This window comes from Giraffa tippelskirchi, chromosome 5, assembly GCF_054371585.1.
Source record: "Giraffa tippelskirchi isolate mGirTip1 chromosome 5, T2T-mGirTip1v1.2.pri, whole genome shotgun sequence".
Lineage (NCBI taxonomy): Eukaryota > Metazoa > Chordata > Mammalia > Artiodactyla > Giraffidae > Giraffa > Giraffa tippelskirchi.
Window position 1 is genome coordinate 90,143,254 of NC_137279.1, and position 19,194 is coordinate 90,162,447.

At 38.7% G+C, this 19,194-nt stretch overlaps 2 protein-coding genes across 2 annotated transcripts; both read left to right on the top strand.

Moving 5' to 3' along the window:
• The first annotated feature begins 661 nt into the window (after window positions 1–661).
• Window positions 662–1,615, top strand: LOC145504834 (olfactory receptor 6N2). The gene has a single exon (XM_081486162.1). It carries the CDS (start codon window positions 662–664, stop codon window positions 1,613–1,615), a length of 954 nt encoding a protein of 317 aa, XP_081342288.1.
• Window positions 1,616–9,437: 7,822 nt separating this feature from the next.
• Window positions 9,438–16,795, top strand: LOC145505086 (olfactory receptor 6N1). Its single transcript, XM_081486793.1, has 2 exons — window positions 9,438–9,492; window positions 15,448–16,795. The coding sequence occupies exon 2, from the start codon at window positions 15,466–15,468 to the stop codon at window positions 16,402–16,404; it is 939 nt and encodes a 312-aa protein (XP_081342919.1). The 5' UTR covers window positions 9,438–9,492; window positions 15,448–15,465; the 3' UTR covers window positions 16,405–16,795.
• The last annotated feature ends 2,399 nt before the right edge of the window (window positions 16,796–19,194 follow it).

A 19,194-nucleotide genomic window follows, 5' to 3' on the forward strand; every position in this document is an offset into this window, starting at 1 on the left:
AGGTGGATTTCATGTGTGGTCCGGGAGGTCTCCTGACTTTGAGAATGAGAAATATGTGGTCTGGGCAGGAGCCGGCCCCCTCCTTTAATTGTCCTGCTGGTCTCATCTCAGAGTTTCAGTCCCCAGGGAATGCGTCTCTAATTGCTTTACCCTGTTGGGGGTGGAGGGGGGCGGTGCATGTACCTCCTGCCTCAAACTTTGGGGACCTGACTGAAGGGAAAACTATGTCCTGGGGTAGGGGAATAGAATGCTTGTAAATAGTATGGAGTTAGCATGTATAAGGTCAAATTCTGTTTCTGTAACATGGTATCTATATGAAATAGAAAAATCTTCATAATCTCACTATTTTCTCTTCTTAAATTTTACCATTTTGGTAAAACACGTATAACAATGGTACTTATTTGATTGGATGTGTGAAAATTAAGTAAAATATTGAATGCAAAACACTTGTAAAATGATCAACACACAGTGGGTGCTAATGAGAGTTAGCTATTATTATTTTTAGGGTAGTATAAATAGCAATAGCTGTGGTAGTAATAATTAAAGTTCTGCCTTTAAATTAAAAAAAAAAAAGACTAAACAGTAAAGAGAAACTTTTGAGTTGAATTTTGCAGTCATTCAAACTAGTTTTTTCTCCTTTGCTTCCTCACCTCAGCCTCTCATGGAGCCACACAACCGTTCAAGCCTGGCTGAATTTGTGCTCCTTGGTTTCCCCAGGGTGGGACATATCAAGGGCTGGCTTTTTGTCCTGCTGCTGTTGGCATACCTGTTCACTATCTGTGGCAACATGCTCATCTTCTTAGTCATACGACTGGATGCAGCCCTACACACACCCATGTACCACTTTGTCAGTATTCTTTCCTTCTTGGAGCTGTGGTATACAGCCACCACTATCCCCAAGATGCTAGCTAATCTTCTCAGTGATAAGAAGACCATTTCTTTTTCAGGATGCCTCCTTCAGACTTACTTCTTCCACTCCCTAGGGGCCTCTGAATGCTACCTTCTCACAGCAATGGCTTATGACCGATACCTGGCCATTTGCCGGCCCCTCCACTATCCTGCAATTATGACCCCCATGTTCTGTGCCAAGATGGCTGCTGGTTGTTGGACCTGTGGCTTTCTATGTCCCATATCTGAAGTCATCCTTGTCTCCCAGCTCCCTTTTTGTAGCTACAATGAAGTTCAACACATCTTCTGTGACTTTCCACCTCTTCTGAGCCTGGCCTGCAAGGACACATCCACGAATGTCCTGGTGGACTTTGTCATCAATGCCTTCATCATCCTTATCACCTTCCTCTTTATTATGGTGTCCTATGGAAGAATCATTGGGACTGTACTGAAGATAAAAACGATCGCAGGAAGAAAGAAGACCTTCTCTACATGTGCTTCACATCTTATTGTGGTTCTCATCTTCTTTGGGAGCATCATCTTCATGTATGTGCGGCTAAAGGAGAGCTATTCACTGACCCTTGATCGGACACTTGCTGTAGTCTACTCTGTACTAACACCACTAGTCAACCCAATTATCTACAGTCTTCGTAATAAGGAACTCATTAAGGCCATTAAGAGAACCATCTTCCGGAAGGGAGAGAGAGCTAGTCCCACACAACATTGACATTCTATCAAGGTCTTTCCTCTGCTTCAATGTTGATCTCATAAAATTCTATGTATCTTTGTCCTAACCTGTAATAATCTTCCCATTGTCACACATGCAATGAATCCCATCTCCTCTTACATTCTCAAAGGCTTTACTTCTTTGTGTTTTCTTTATTTCTTACATCTTTATGCTTTTATTATTTACTTGAACAGTGCTTTCTGCATTTAAGAATACTTTAGTATCTCCATTCTTAAAAACAAGTGTACACATTTCCTTCAGTCTTCCCTAGTAGCTCAGCTGGTAAAGAATTTGCCTGCAATGCAGGAGACCCTCTTTCGATTCCTGGATTGGGAAGATCCCCTGGAGAAGAGATAGGCTGTCCACTCCAGTATTCTTGAACTCCCCAGTGGGTTAGATGGTAAAAAATCCTCCTGCAATGTGGGAGACCTGGGTTCAATCCCTGTGTTGGGAAGATCCTCTGGAGAAGGGAACGGGCTATCTACTCCAGTATTCTTGCCTGGTGAATTCCCATGGACAAAGGTGCCAGGCAGGCCACAATGCATGGGGTCACAAAGAATTGGACAACTGAGTGACTAAGCACAGCACAGCACAGCACAGCACACATTTCCTTGGTCATATATTTCCAGCCGGCTAGAGGTCTATTTCTCTGTTCTTTTCCAGTCACATTTCTCAATATAATGAATCCCACAATCTATCTATTGTTCTTCACATCCTATTCACTTTTCAACCCATTTCAATCTGGCTTTTCAGACCTTTCAACAAATATTTTGCCACAGTCGTTACTGACCTCCACACTGCCAAATCCATTAGGTACATCTTGCCTTTCCTCTTTATTGAGCTCCTGATGCACGTAACCATTTCCTCTTAAGAAAACTTTGTCTCTCAGATTCCATGTTATCAGTGTCTCATGATTTTCTCCTTATCTCTCTAATTGGTCTTTATCAGTGGTCCTTGTCATGTAACACTGTCTTCTTAGATGTTCAGAGTTATTCCTAAGAATTTAAATTCCATCCCTACTGATGTCAACAATTCTTGAATTTATATCTCCAAACCAGAACTCTTTTCTGAGCTTTAGACTTAAACATCCAAATCCTCTTAACAATCCTACCTGGATGTATGTAAATAATTTAAAACTTAACTTGTTAAAAACAGAGTTCTTTTCTTCCTAGGGTCTGCAAGAGTTCTTATAAAATTATAATTTTCCAATCCTTGAATATTTATTAAAGCTCACAGGTAAATTTTCAATTTTCCATCCTGGAAGCTTAATGCTTTTGTTTTTCTGTGCTTGGGCAAGAAAATTTCAAAGTTTATTTCAATTTTTCTTCTAGTCCTTCATTATTATCATGTGCCAATCCTTCTTCAAAATATATCCTCAAATCTTTTTTTGTTTTCCCTTCCTTTTTCTCTTTAGTGTTTCTCCTGGTATAAATCTCCAATATCTCTCTAACTGAATTAATACAATAATATTCTCCCCACTCTCCTTGATCCTACTCTTGTTCCATTCTAATACATTTTCCATAACAAAACCAAAGTGAAATATTTTAAAGCTAAATTAGATATGCCATTCAATAAAACCATGAAATATTACAATTACGGTTAACATAAAATCCAAAGCCTCATTACACTTTACAAGATTCAACAGTATTCTCCCATACCTTTCTCTCCAACATTGACTCCCACCTTTACTCCATCAGTTCACTCTTATACAGTCAAATTGTCACTCTAATTTCTTCAAACAAATTAAGATCTGTATGGCTTCAGGAAATTGATACTGTTCTCCACAACTGCCTCAACCCCTCTAGCACTTCAATTGACTCATTCCTCTTTGCATGAGTTTCTGTTCAAATGTCACTTTCAAATGACATTATCTTTTAAAGAATGTCTGAAAAGCCATCCTATTTATGTTACTTATTTTCCTTTTGAAGTAGTTTGTTTTCCTTCAAAATATGTATCAAAATTTATATGTATATTCATATTTGTGTATATGTAGATATAGTTGGATATAGATAAAATTTTCAGTTATTTCCTACAAGACTATAAAATATATTTGGTCTAAAATCATGTCAGTTTTGTTATTTGATATATATCTATATCCAGAATCTAACAAGTGTCTAAATATGGTGAGTATTTAATAAGAATGTAATAAATGGAAAGTGTAATGAGTCTTCAACAAACTGTGAAAAGCTCTTAAAGAGATGGGAATACCAGACCATCTAATCTGTCTCCTAGAAACCTGTATGTGGGTCAAGTAGTAACAGCTAGAACCCTGTATGGAACAAATGATTGGTTCAGAATTGAGACAGGAGTACGACAGGGCCGTCTGCTGTCACCATGTTTATTTAACCTATACACTGAGCACATCATGAGAAATGCTGGGATGAAAATTACAAGCTTGAATCAAGATAGGTGGGAGAAACATCAGCAACCTCAGATATGTGGATGATATCACTCTAACGGCAGAAAGTGAAGAGGAACTAAAGAGCCTCTTGATGAGGGTGAAGGAGGAGAGTGAAAAAGCTGGCTTAAAACTCAACATTAAAAAAACTAAGATCATGGTGCTCAGCTTTCTTTATAGTCAAACTTTCACTTCCATACATGACTACTGGAATAACCATAGCCTTGACTAGATGGACGTTTGTTGGCAAAGTAATGTCTCTGATTTTTAATACGCTGTCTAGGTTGGTCATAACTTTTCTTCCAAGAAGTAAGCGTCTTTTAATTTAATGGCTGCAGTCACCATCTGCAGTTATTTTGGAGCCCCCAAAAGTAAAGTCAGCCACTGTTTCCACTGTTTCTCCATCTATTTGCCATAAAGTGATGGGACCGATGCTATGATCTTTGTTTTCTGAATGTTGAGCTTTAAGCCAACGTTTTCACTCTCTTGTTTCATCTTCATCAAGAGGCTCTTTAGTTCATCTTCACTTTCTGCCATAAGGATGATGTCATCTGCATATCTGAGGTTATTGATATTTCTCCTGGCAATCTTGATTCCACCTTATGCTTCATTCAGCCCAGTGCCAAAGAATTTATGCTTTAGAACTGTCGTATTGGAAAAGACTCTTGAGAGTCCCTTGGACTGCAAGGAGATCCAACCAGTCCATCCTAAAGGAGATCAGTCCTGAATATTCTTTGTAAGGACTGACGTTGAAGCTGAAACTCCAATAGTTTGGCCACCTGATGCAAAGAGATGACTCTTTTGAATAGACACTGATGCTGGGAAAGATTGAAAGCAGGAGGAGACGGGGACGATGGAGGATGAGATGGTTGGATGGCATCACTGACTCAATGGACATGAGTTTGAGTAATCTCCTGGATTTGGTGATGGACAGGAAAGCCTGGCATGCTGTAGTCCATGGGGTCACAAAGAGTCAGACACGACTGAGCAATTGAACTGAACTGAACTAAAGATCATGGCATTCAGCCGCATAACTTAATGGCAAATAGAAGGGGAAAAGGGGAAAGTAGTAACAGATTTCTTCTTCTTAGACTCTAAAATCACTGTGGATGGTGACTGCAGCCATGAAATCAGAAGATGATTCCTTCTTGGTAGGAAAGCTATCACAAATCTAGACAATGTGTTGAAAAGCAAAGACATTACTCTGCTGACAAAGGTCTGTATAGTCAAGGCTATGGTATTCCTAGTGGTCATGTACGGTTGGGAGAGCTGGACCATAAAGAAGGCAGAGTGCCACATAATTGATGCCTTCACACTGTAATGCTGGAGAAGATGCCTGAGAGTACATTGGACAGCAAGGAGAGCAAACCAGTCAATCTTGAGGGAAATCAATCCTGAATACTCACTGGAAGAACTGAAGCTGAAGCTGAAGCTCCAGTATTTTGGTCATCTGATGTGAACAGCTGACTCATTGGAAAAGTCCCTGGTGCTGGGAAAGACAGAGGACAGAAGGAGAAGAGGGAGTCAGAGAATGAGATGGCTGGATGGCATCACCGATGCAACAGACATGAACTTGTGCAAACTTCAAGAAATGGTGAGGGACAGGGAGACCGGGCTTTCTGCAGTTCGTGAGGTTGAAAAGAGTTGGACATGACTGGGAGACTGAACAATAACAACAGTGAGTCTTACTCACTCTTGTCACTGACATATTTTTATCTTTAGTGATTTCTTCCTGACTCCAATCACTACTGGACCCCACTGCCTTCCTATTTACTAATAAAGATACTATCTTTCATCTCTTACAAATCCCCCATACCTAGTTGCAATGCATTTAATGTAAATATCTGTGGGAAACACAAAGCAAAAGGATTCAGAAATCACAAAAGAAAGGACTCAGCTTTCTTTGGGCCTGATTCCTAGTTTGTTTTACTCTCTACTTGATTTGGTAAAAAATTGACTACACTCTGAGTAAATTATATACTATATGTCAGCTTCAGTTCTTGGGCCTACAATTCTTTTGTTTTGCAGAGCCTGCAACTAGCCAAAGGAATGCAAAATGTACAAGCTAGATGGTAGACTATCAATTATTATTGAAATATGACACTTAAACATACAGAGAACTGTATAAGACATAAATGTGCAACAAAATGAATGTTCATAGAGACTGAACTCCTTTTTAAGAAAAATATTTATTTTTATTTTTTATTTGGCTGTGTTGTTGTTCAGTCGCTAAGTTATGTCCAACTCTTTGTGACCCCTTGAACTGCAGGATGCCTGGCTTCTCTGTCCTCCACTATCTCCCAGAGTTTGCTCAAACTCATGTTCCTAGAGTCAGTGATACCATCCAACCATCTCATCCTGTCACCTCTTCTCCTCTTGCCCTCAGTCTTTCCCAGCATCAGGGTCTTTTCCAATGAGTTGGCTCTTCATATCGGTGGCTTAAGTATTGGAACTTCAGCTTCAGCATCAGTCCTTCCAATGAATAGTCAGGGTTGATTTCCTTTAGGGTTGAATGGTTTGATCTCCTTGTAGTCCAAGAGACTCTCAAGAATCTTCTCCAGCACTACATGTTGAAAGCATCAAATCTTCAGCACTCAGCCTTCTTTATGGTCCAACTCTCACATCTGTGCATGATTATTGGAAAATACATTTATTTGGCTGTGTTGGGTCTTAATTTCAGCACATAGGATCTTCATTTTGGCACACTGAATCTTTAGTTGTGACATTCCGAATCTTTAGGTGGGACATATGGGATCTAATTACAAGGATCAAAACTGGGCCCTCTGCATTGAGAGTCTAGAATCTTAGCTCCTGAACCACCGGAGAAGTCTTGATGGAACCTTTTTATATAATGAGCATTCAGAATAGAACACTGGAAATATCTCCAACACTCCCCATGCTCCTTTATATTAAACATACCCCTTTCCTTCCCACAAGTATAATCAATAACATGACATCTAACACTGTAGATTGATTTTGTCTGTTTTGGTATTTGCAGAAGTTGTTTCTTACAGTATACATCTTTTGTGTCTGATTTTTTTCACTCTACACATATTTATGAGATTCATCTCTACTGTCTTAATCAGCTGTAGCTTTTTCATTCCTGGGGGCTTCCTGGGTGGCTCAGTGGTAAAGAATTCACCTGCCAATGCAGAGGATGCAAGTTTGATCCCTGGATCAGGAAGATCCCCTGTAAAAGGAAATAGCAACCCATTACAGTATTCTTGCCTGGAAAATGCCATGGACAGAAGATCCCGGTGGGTTACAGTCCACAGGATCTAAAAGAGTCAGACAAGACAGAGTGACTGAACAATTGAGCATATTCAGTTCATCCCTGAGAGGTGAATATTAAATTGTCAGGGATTTTGTGAGCAGGTAGCTTGAAATCAGTCATGGTGTTAGAGTATATACACTATGCAAATCAATAAATGCTACAAGGAAAGTGAAAGTTGCTCAGTCGAGTCCGACTCTTTGCCACCCCACGGACTATATGGTCCATGGAATTCTCCAGGCAAGAATACTGGAATGGGTAGCTGTTCCCTTCTGCAGGGAATCTTCTCAACCCAGGGATCAAACCCAGGTCTCCAGCATCACAGGCAGATTTTTTACCAGGTGAGCTGTCAGGGAAACCCAAATGCTACAAATAAGAGCCTTTTTTCAAGGTGATGGATATCAAAAATAAACAAAGCTAGGCACTAGTTATAGTAGTGAGAAATTTTAATCAGTAACATACTATTGCAATAAAGTAGGAGGTACAGTGTGAACTGAATGCAACTTCAATTTGTACAGAGGTGACAGCTGTTTAAAAGAAAAATGAGAGAATAGAGACAGGATTGAGAATGGGCACAGTAGCGTCAGGGAAGTAAAAAATTAAATAGGGTTGGTAAGGATAAGTGCAATAAGGCCAGCTGTGTCTGGTAGCTGGCAATAAACTAAGTTAGGATTCTACTCTGTTACAGAGACTGGGAGACAGAGGCCCTGCCTTTCCTGATGACTACACTTTAAAGGAATGGCTCTTAGGCACTTTGAGAAAGACACTTCTGAGTTGGAAGAAATCCATACATATCTCAAAAGGATAAGGGAAAGAGTCACAATTGTAAACCCTCTTCAGTAAGTGCTCTAAGAAAGGGTAATCAAGGGCCTACTAGTTGGCTAGAATAAACAGTAGATTCTTTTGGCAGCCTTGGACTGTCTCAGGCAGCAACTTTATTAAGGTGGGTGGCTAGAATCATTCTGGGGATGAAGCACTGAGGTGTTAGAAACTATGTTATTGTTTGTTCAAGTCTTTTAATGTATGTGAGTTGGGGGTGGGGATAGCCAAAACTTTTAAATAAATCTATAGTCATTAATTACATATAATTATTAGTTAAAAAATCTATTCATAACAATCAAGGGATAAAATAACACTTTGACTCAAAAATTAAATTACTGTTTAAAATATATCTACAATAAGCAAAAAAAAAAATAACTTTCATAACTCAGTTTGAAAAGAGTAAAGTCCTCAAGGAATACGTTAGTAAGAAGAGAAGAAAAAGTTTGGATGAACAAACTTGAAGGCATGAATGGGGCTGGGAAAATGAAAAAAATTAAATCCTTTCATGGAATATGTTATAACTGATAAATACATTTTACATTCATTATCACATTTGGTCATTATTGCTTCATATGAAGAGAGTTTATCTTCTTCATATGAAATATGGGCCATCAAATACTCAGGTAGGTGGCCAATGTCACATAAATGGCTAGAAGAACAGCTGAGACTGAAATGCAAGATCCTGAGGCAGGGCTCTTTGTAGAGCAAGATAACAGCAGAGTAAAGAGGAAGCTGCTGCATGCAGTTGAAATAAAACTGCTATAGATACAAGCAACAGGCAGGAGTAGGAGGCTGCCTTGACATCATTTATGTTCTCATCCTGGCTTTGTTCTTATTCTCTCAGGGCCCTAAAAGGCCAGTTGCATTTTAGAAAGATCCTGTTATAATTAGAAGTTATATGTTTTCTCCTAGGTTGTATGATACAGGAATCCATTTGAACCTAGATCTCCAACACCAGTTACTGTTTTTTACAGAAAAAAATGTTTGCTCTTAGAGATATTCTTTCTCAACTTGGACTGGTGGTTATTACAATTGTAGTGAACTACTGGATGATGAAGGACCATTGGGTAATGAACTTCTTTGACAATTTACCTTTCTGAGAGAGCATTTTAGCAACCCCAGAAGGTTTGCTGAGAGACCCAGGGGCTTCTACCTCTCTAAGAACTCTATCAGTGATATTGGTCATGGGAGGGGAATCTTTCATGCTTTGACTTACTCCCAGAGGTTCTATCGAAGTGCTAAACTCCTACTCTACCAGGCCCCAGGAGTATGTGACTGTAATGCTGTAAGAGGTAAGAAGTGACCTGAGAGTTTTTCTTTTCCAGTTCCAGACTCAGCAGCGACTGGACTGCTACAGCCAAGAACCCTCCCACCAACAAGCTCTGGGTAAGAACGTTGTCAGTGAGGCATTTCTATCATCATGTATTCTAGTCTGAGCACTGGGAAGAACTTAGAGCATCATGAAATAGGAAGAGGAGGAGAATAATTAGAGTTCAGAGGACATTTGATTCAGAACATAAAAACCATTAACACACACACACACACACACAGATATTCTCCTTTCCAAATGTTAAAGACTTTGGGCTCAGAATTAGTAAATTAGCTATGTTTTATCTTTCAATTTTTTTCCATTTTTATGTACTTTATCTTAACTCTGTATATCCATTAAAGCTGTAATGATTATTTTTTGTATTTTATTGGGTTTTAGTTGCTTTACAATATTGTGTCAGTGTCTGCTGTATGACAAAGTGAAGAGAATGTGGGGTGGAGTGAGAGGAAGGTGCAAGAGGGAGGGATATATGGCTATGTTTTAATTAATCTGACTTTGAGAAAGTCATCTCTCCTTTCTGTATTCTAGTTTCCTCTATTGCAAAAGGAAGGTAGAACAATATGATCTCTAAAATTCACTCCCTTCCTAACTCCCAGCTCTTCGGTCCTATGCTTAAATAATTTGGGGTTATGGATAATACAACCCTAGGGACTTGAAAATAGAATGCAAGGGATTTGTAGTAAAAGCTATTTTTGGAATAAGGGGAATAAAATATGATTACAAAGGACTGAAGTAAGATAAATACTAATTTATACATGTGGTATGGGCTTCCCAGATGGCTCAGTGGTAAAGCATCTGCCTGCCAATGCAGGAGACTTAGGTTTAATTCTTGGATTGGGAAGATCCCCTGGAGAAGAGAGTAGCAACCCACTCTAATATTCTTGCCGGGAGAACCCAATAGACAGAGGAGTCTGGTGGGCCATAGTCCATGGGGTAACAGCGTCGGACACAGCTTAGTGACTGAAAAACAAAAACAATACATGCGGAAGATTTTATAAGAGCCCTGACAACAATATCAAGAAACCAATGGGAGGGCATAAGTAATTGGTAAATTAAGGAGCTGTGTAAGTCATCTAAATTATCATAATTTTTCCATTAGCCCCCATGGTTGCAATGTATCAGGCATTGTGCTAAGTATCTGGAAGATGGGGCATAATATAAGATTTCTGTAACTTCACAGAGTTGCTTTGGGATGATAAGATGTATGCATGAAAAGTAATTGTGGTACATTACAGAATATAATTGGAGGAAAAGTGAGGAAGTGCTACTGGGAATTTAGAGGCAGGAAAGGACAGTGTTTACCTTGGACAGTCAAGGGAAGATGTGAGGAAACTTGAGACAGAAAATGGTTTAGGTGTCTACAGACTAACTTTGGATAAAGTATATTCTAGTAAGGGTACATGGCAAACAAAAGAAGCAAGACTGAAGATAGGAACCGATTTGGTAAACAGTGAGATCCTTATGATATGGAAATTATGTTTAAATTTATGAATCTGTCCTAGAGCAGTGTTCCTCCCCCACCCCCACCCCCCAGAGTAAAAACTAAGAATAGTGGGTGAAACTCAGATTTCAGGTCCATAGAAGGAGTGTTAGTTGCTCAGTTGTGTCCGATTCTTTGTGACCCCAAGGACTATATATAGCCTGCCAGGCTCCTTTGCCCATGGGATTCTCCAGGCAAGAATACTGGCGTGGGTTGCCATTTCCTTCCTCCAGGGAAGGAGGTGGCTTTGTGTTTATGAACCGTAAACAACAATGGTTTATTTCAACAATGGGAAAGAACTGTCATATGGTGAAAGGACCTTCTGGCACTGTCAGTCTAAACAGAAGTTTAATGCCCATTTGCAGGGGGATACCAAGAGGATGGATTCCTACATGGCTGAGAAGATCTGAGTTTTCACTGCTTTGAATAAAAATGAAAACCATACAGACAATATAAAGCTTGGTTCAGATTGTTTCCTTTTATTCTTTATTTCAGCTTTCCTTCTTTTTACAGATATTAAAAGATCTTTCATTTTTATCAGTTGATGGAATCTTTGGCCCACTTAAAATATTCTTAGTCATACAATGAAAGCCAAAATTATGGAGGTCACTAGAGGGAGTGATATTTCCTAATGCTTTTTTCAACACCAACTCAAAATCTCTTGGTGCAGAAACTGAATTATAGCAGCATTTAAAAATTATAAAAGAAAATGAAATAAAACAACTGTGCAAGGGGAAAAACATTAGCATTTTTTTACCATACTGATTGGGTATGAGGGAGTTGGTCAAAATCTCTATAAATGTGAACTGAGGAGTTGAATGAGTACAGAGGTGCTAGTTTTCAGTGGGAAATATGCTTGACCTGGTCATGGTGGCTTTGATTTCCCAGGCAGAGTATCCAAAGAGCTAATGACAGCAGGTCATCATTAAGAAATGAAGCAAAGCAGTTTGAGAATACTGTGAGTCTTTGGAGTCAAGAGGAAACCTTACCTTCTGAGAAAGGAAAGGGCAAGATACTGGCTTCTAATATTCAGCCTTGAGGCTGCAGCCATGAATATCTGAAAGTTTAGTTATGGTCTCTACACAACATATCTGTGAGTGGAATTGGGAGGCCAGATATGGAGAGGAGCAGCTCCAGGAATGGTGTTTTATATTTTAATTTAAAGAGATGGAATGTAAAACATCTAGGAAAGAAAGGATCTGAGTTGGATAAAAATGTGGGGATAATTTTTTAGAGGTGGCATGCCTACATCCAAGATTTGAAAGAGAGAGAAGGCAGAATTGGGCAGTAGACAGACATGAATTCAAAGTTAAAAAAACTAAACAAAGAGGAAATCTCTGATAGTAAAATGATTCTGCTGAAGCAGAGTCACCCATAGAAGAGTTCTGTCTAGAAGTAGTCCTCTGGTATCTTAGTGGAGAAACAGTCACATTAATTCTTGGAATGAAAAAGGTTTTGATATAAGAGGTGGCCATGCTACTTGGATTTAGAAGGAAATCCTAAGAACAAAGCAGAATAAATATTAGCTTGGATGGGATCAGAGGGGTCTAGGGAGGAAAGATGTGATAAGAAGGTTGGACGGCAGAAAGAGGAGACCTTTCATAACACTTTCCGTTTACACAAATATTCTTTTGTGCCTAAAATATTTTAATTTTTCCATCTAGAAAATTCTGACAGTTTTTCGTTTCAAACGAAGTTGTGCCTTCTATGAGGTTTTCCTGAGCTCCATTTCCAGCCCATAGGTCATTTATTGCTCTTCCAACTCTTACTGTATATGCAAATAAGCATTTATCTTTATCAATTTGCTTTTTCATTTAACAAGTATTTACTGAATTGTCATCATGTTTGAGACACAACTCTAAACACTTGAAGTATATCAGCGAACTAAACAACAAAATTCCTTGATCTCACAGAGTTTATATTCTCAGAAAAGAGAGAAAAAATAAATATTCGGGATAATAAATAAGTACATTTTATAATATGTTAAAGATGATAAGTACCATTGGAAAAAAAAATTAAAAGTAAAGTAGGGGGAGGTGATTTCAGTACAGGATATGGATGTAAGAAAGGAGGGAGACTGCAGTTTTATTTAGGGTGGTTCAGGTAGAGCTGACTGAGAGAGTTAGATATGGCCAAAACTTGTAATAAATGAAAAAGATATCCAAGTGGATATTTGGTGAAAAAAAAGTTTAGGAAGAGGAAACATCTACAGCAAAGACAGTAAAATATCAAGCCACAGAAGAGAAGAAAAGAAAGACCTGATTTAATAATTTAAAAGGATAATTCAGGTTGCTGAATCAGCATGAGGGTATTGATGAACAAATGCAAATAAGAATATCTGTTAGGAGACAATTACAGTAACAGAGGTGCATGATGACAGTGGCTTAATTCAAGTGAAAAATAGATCCTGGATGTATGAGAGAAAGGTGAAAACAATGCTAACTGCGAGAATTTTGGCCCATTAGCTGAGAGATTGTAATTGCTGTCATTTGAGATGGGGAAGACTATGGGCAGTGCCCACAATAATTCGTTTGGAGATGGCTACTAAATGATTAATAGGAGATGTGCACAGGCAGTTGAATAAGGGAGAGAAATATAAGGGAGAGAAATGTTGGTTGGGATATCCATTTAGAAATCAACACCTATTTGGGGTTTTAAGCCATAGCATTGAATGACATTAACAAAGCAGTGAGTTTACAAAGAAATGAGAAAAGAATAATTAATGCTGACCTCTGCAAACTATGGCATTAAAAAGGTAGGGCAAAGAGAAAACTTTCACTAAGGTAGAAAGAAACCTAAAGTATAGCATCCTGAGGACCAAGTGATGAGAGTGTGTCAAGAGGCAGGATAGATCACCTCCATGAACAATGGCTGAGAGTCCAAGTAAGCAAAGGAATAAGAGATGACAATTGGATTTATCAAATCTTAGCTAATTAGTGGCTATAGGATGGAGGCTTTGCTAGAGAGGATGTAGTGAAGGTTTAATTAGAATGAGTTTAAGAGTGAAGTAAATCAGACAGAGAAAGAGAAATATTGTACCTTATCACTTATATGTGGAAGATAAAAAACGTAATACAAATAAACTCATTTACAAAACAGAAACAGACTCACAGACTTAGAGAAGAAATTCAGTGAGGAGCCCGAGAGGGATAGTTAGGGATTGACATGTACACAGTGCTGTTTTTAAAACATACAAGGACCTACTGTGGGGCACAGGGAACTCTGTTCAATATTATGTAACAATCTAAATGGGAAGAGAATTTGAAAATGAACAGATAGATGCGTATGTAACCTGAATCACTTTGTTGTATACCTGACTCTAACACAGCCTTGTTAATCAAGTATACACCAATAGAATAGTAAGAGAGGAATTAGAGGCAGTAAATATAGGCAGCTTATATATGGGAAGAGTTCATTACAGTAACAGAGAAGGAAATGGAGCAGTGGCTGTGGGGTAAGTGAATCAAGAGATTCATTTTTTGTGTTTTTTTGTTTTGTTTTGTTTCTTGTTTTTTGTTCCTTAACAAGTGAGAATAGTAGCATATTTCCATGAATGATAGAATGTTCTAGTAAAGAGTTGTAAACTAATTAGTTGGTTCTCCATTTTCTCTATTAGAATATTAGTTTCTCAACTTCAGATGCCATATTTTCTTTTTCAATTTAGCCCCTGTTCTAGGTACTAATATAATGCTTACACACAGAAAATGTTCAGTTAACTTTTGCTACATCGACCTCAACACAGTGAAATACAAATATTTACTATCTGTGAAGCAACAAATCAGAAAAGTGCATTTGAAGTTGGTGGAGGGGGAAAGTGGTAAGAAGAATTGATAAAGTGGCCACAGTATGGAGTAGAAATGCAGAAATAGATTTGCCTTCTGGTTTTTGGTGGCTCTTTTATTTACTTAATCTCCCTTTTTCCTTGGCTAGGATTCTCACCAATGTCCAAAAGAGGTGAAACTCTGATCTACCTGCTTGAAAGAAGCTGTTAGACCTGTGTTTCCATAAGAAAATGGAATGGAGCTGGGGGTGAAAGCATTGATTCTTTGGTGTCCAGAAAATTGAAGAAGAAAATGAATTAAAATTGGAAATAAAAATGTATGGTCCAAATGATGTAATCTTAGTGGAGTGAACTACCAATATTTTATTAGTATAAATGATGATTTATACCTCACACAAGGAATATGTATAAATTATGGTATGAATCTGGTTGAGGAATATTTAAAATTTTAAAACCCCTATAGATTCCATGAAGAAAGATAAATTGGTTATAGAATGGATTACAGTGGCCAAAAATGGGTTGTGTAATTAGAGAAGACAATTTAAGTCTGGTTATAAGAGTGAGTACTCTGAAGGAGGCTGTTGAGAACTGTTCGGGGGAGGGATAGAAACTCTGGCCTCGTAGAGCATATACTAAGATTGCTTATTCTGGAGGTGCAGGGGAAAGACAAATGGACTTTGAGGGTTTCCTTCTTCTTAGATATTCTTTGGATCAACATTGTTTCTCATCCTTCCATATTTTACATTCCAGGGATATGAATGGAGAGCAATGAAGCCCGGGAATTGGAGCCAGGTAATAGAGTTCATCATCTTGGGCTTTCCCCATCTTCAGGGTGTTCAGTTTTTTCTCTTCCTCTTGTTATTCCTAATCTACCTCACTACCATCCTGGGAAACCTGCTGATATTCTTGGTGGTCTGCCTGGACTCCCGGCTCCAAACACCCATGTACCGCTTTGTCAGCATCCTCTCCTTACTGGAGCTTGGCTACACAGCTGCAACCATCCCCAAGATGCTGTCGAACTTGCTCAGTGAGAAGAAGACCATTTCTTTCTCTGGATGCCTTCTGCAAATCTACTTCTTCCACTCTCTTGGGGCTACTGAATGCTATCTCCTCACAGCTATGGCTTATGACAGATACTTAGCCATCTGTCAGCCCCTCCACTACCATACTTGCATGACCCCAGCACTCTGTGTCAAGATTGCTGTTGGCTGTTGGTTGGGAGGCTTGGCTGGGCCAGTGGCTGAAATTTCCTTGGTCTCCCACCTCCCTTTTTGTGGTCCCAATCACATTCAGCACATCTTTTGTGATTTCCCTCCTGTTCTGAGCTTGGCTTGTACTGACACATCGATCAATGTCCTAGTGGACTTTGTTATCAATTCTTGCAAGATCCTTGCCACTTTTCTGTTAATCCTCAGCTCCTATGTGCAGATCATCTGTACAGTGCTCAGAATTCCTTCAATTGCAGGCAAGAGGAAGACCTTCTCCACATGTGCCTCCCACCTCACTGTGGTCCTCATCTTCTATGGGAGCATCCTCTTCATGTATGTGCGGCTGAAGAAGAGCTACTCACTGGACTATGACCGGGCCCTGGCTGTGGTCTACTCAGTGCTCACACCCTTCCTCAACCCCTTTATCTATAGCTTGCGCAACAAGGAGATCAAGGAGGCTGTGAGAAGGCAGTTAAAGAGGACAGGGATACTGGCTTGAAGGTGGAGGAAGCGGGCCAAGTGTGAAGCTGAGGATATGGTGACCTTGGGGGTCCTCAGTAGTCATAGATGAAATACAAAGTGTTCAGGGATTTTCTACATGGGCTACTGAAGTGGGGCAAAGGCTGCCTAGTTTTCAGTGATAGTGCAGCCATTATAATATCTGCTGCAACCACGTGTGACTTGGGACCAGAGACTGGCAATCCTCTCTAGCAATATGATACAGTGCTGTGATTTTCAAATCCTGAATGTTTGTACACCATACTTTGGATGTTGGTCAAATCTATGTCTACCTTATATATAAGTCTTTCAGATTTAGTTGATTTAATGTAAATACATTTAGTCATATGATCAATAATAAAATTTCCTAAATACATCTTAGGAAAAAAAGGTATTTCATGTATCATTTACAATCATTTCATGTATACTGAACATCTATGTATTAAAATGGAAAACACTGATGTAGTAGAGAAAAGCTACTTCAACATCATATATATCTAGGTTTAAATTCTAGTTCATGTAATCAGTTATTAAATACATAATTTCTATAACTCAAACTTTCTTAATTGATGAGTCAATTTCATCATTTTTTATTCTTGAAGGTTGTTTTGAGGATTACTGATAAGGTCTGTAAACCACAGTACAAAATGTCTGGCATAAACTGATAAAAAAAAGTTACATTTATTTTATTTCTTTAACTCCGCCCAGACCTCTCATCATTACTTTGTTAGAACAATATCCAGGAAAACATAATTAAGCAAAAACATTCCCCAGATATTTTTCTTAAAAGGAAAAAATGGGTAAACTAGCCAGAAGGAGAATTCGTGAGAGGTGTTTATCTCAGTGGTCTTAATATCTGTTCCCAGTAAAAAGTGTGAAAATGAAGGAGTCTGTGGCAGGAAATAGGATCACTTTTTATGTTGGACTACTTTATTTCATTTCAAGCTAATTACTTCCCTTAATATATGAAAAATAATCCTATGGTTTAGCATCTGAGAAATTCAAGTCTTTAATTATTATTTGGTGTTAGGGATTATTTATACATTGGCTATCTACCTGTTGGTAGATTATCAAATGTTGACTGTAAGAAAATCTTCAATTCTGTGTAGAATTACATAGATCGACATAATAAAGATCCCAAAGTGTTTTTATTTCTACAATCTTCCATTTGTCAATTCAGCACATATTTATTTAGCTGTTAGTGTATATCAAATGCTGTGCAAAACTTTACATAAAGTGATGATGTACAACGCAGATGTTACCCTGTTTTTTTTAAGTTCTTGTTCTTAGAAATGTTTTCAAAGAGTTGAAGATTCTAGACATTAAATTTGTGCTCAACTTGTAATTAATTACAATTAATTGATTTATGTTTTGGCAATTAGTAATTAGATATACATGCACTCTCTTCCCAGGTGATGCTACTGGTAAAGAACCTGCCTGTCAATACAGGAGATATAAGAGACATGGGTTTGATTCCTGGGTTTGGAAGATCCCTGGAAGAGGGCATGGCAACCCTCTCCAGTATACTTGCCTAGAGAATCCCATCTACAGAGGAGCCTGGCAGGCTACAGTCCACAGGGTCTCAAAGAGTTGGACATGACTAAAGCAACTTAGCATGCACACATGCACTCTCTTTTCAAATAAGTTACATTTAAGAGGAAAACTGAAGGATAAATCACAATTAGACATATTTATGAAAGCAGTAATTGCAATAATTATTTCTATTTTACAGAACTGGAAATTTAGACTTAGATAAAACACCTGCCAAAACTATAGAGCAAGTCAGAATCAGGGACTCTGCATATGAAATTAAAGTCTTATAAACAAATTCTATTTCAAAATATAGATATTTTACTGATTAATTGCTCTGAACATAGTGATTTTAAGTGGATGGGCGAGATGGGTTGGGAAGAGATTATTGAAAGGAGATAACATTATCAAAAATAAATGTTATCTCTTGGATCTTTTTTTACTTTACCATGCATGGGAGTTGATTAGTCCAAAGATATAAGATATATGGGATGGGGTGTAGTGTAGCAAAGTGAATAACAAAAAGTTTATTTTTAAAGGAAAAATAAGTATTGAATTCAGGAATATCACTGGCTAAACTGATTTAAACCAGGGTTTTGCACAACCAACCAGCTTTATGTAGACCTGGTGCTTTGTTCCCTGGAGAAACAAAATTTAAATGCAGAGAATGAGGTTCTCCAATCACAGTTTTAGAGAAGCAGTGTTTAATTCCATGGTCTGATGGTCCTGACTATTTTGCTAAAGGGTTTAGTTATAGCTCTGATCATTTTTCAGTTTCAAAATGTAAGGAATTATGTCTTCTGAAAGACAGTAAATTTACAACATGGGGAGATATGACCACATCTTAGCCAGTACTCTGTAATCTATGTGTACAATGGCAAGGTGTTCTTTGCTGCTGCTGCTGCTGCTAAGTTGCGTCAGTCGTGTCCGACTCTGTGTGACCCCATATACGACAGCCCACCAGGCTCCCCCGTCCCTGGGATTCTCCAGGCAAGAATACTGGAGTGGGTTGCCATTTCCTCCTCCAGTGCATGAAAGTGAAAAGTGAAAGTGAAGTCGCTCAGTCGTGTCCGACTCTTCGCGACCCCATGGGCTGCAGCCTACCAGGCTCCTCCGTCCATGGGGTTTCCCAGGCAAGAGTACTGGAGTGGGGTGCCATTGACTTCTCCGAGTTTGTGCCAAAAGTTCATACAACAGTTTCAGTTCTTGGCCTTGGGTAACTCATGAAATTTGGGTAACTCAGCATCTACTACTGGGATTT

Coding starts and splice junctions, on each gene's coding strand:
- LOC145505086 (XM_081486793.1), top strand. CDS start 15,466: ATGAAGCCCGGGAATTGGAGCCAGGTAATAGAGTTCATCATCTTGGGC.
- LOC145504834 (XM_081486162.1), top strand. CDS start 662: ATGGAGCCACACAACCGTTCAAGCCTGGCTGAATTTGTGCTCCTTGGT.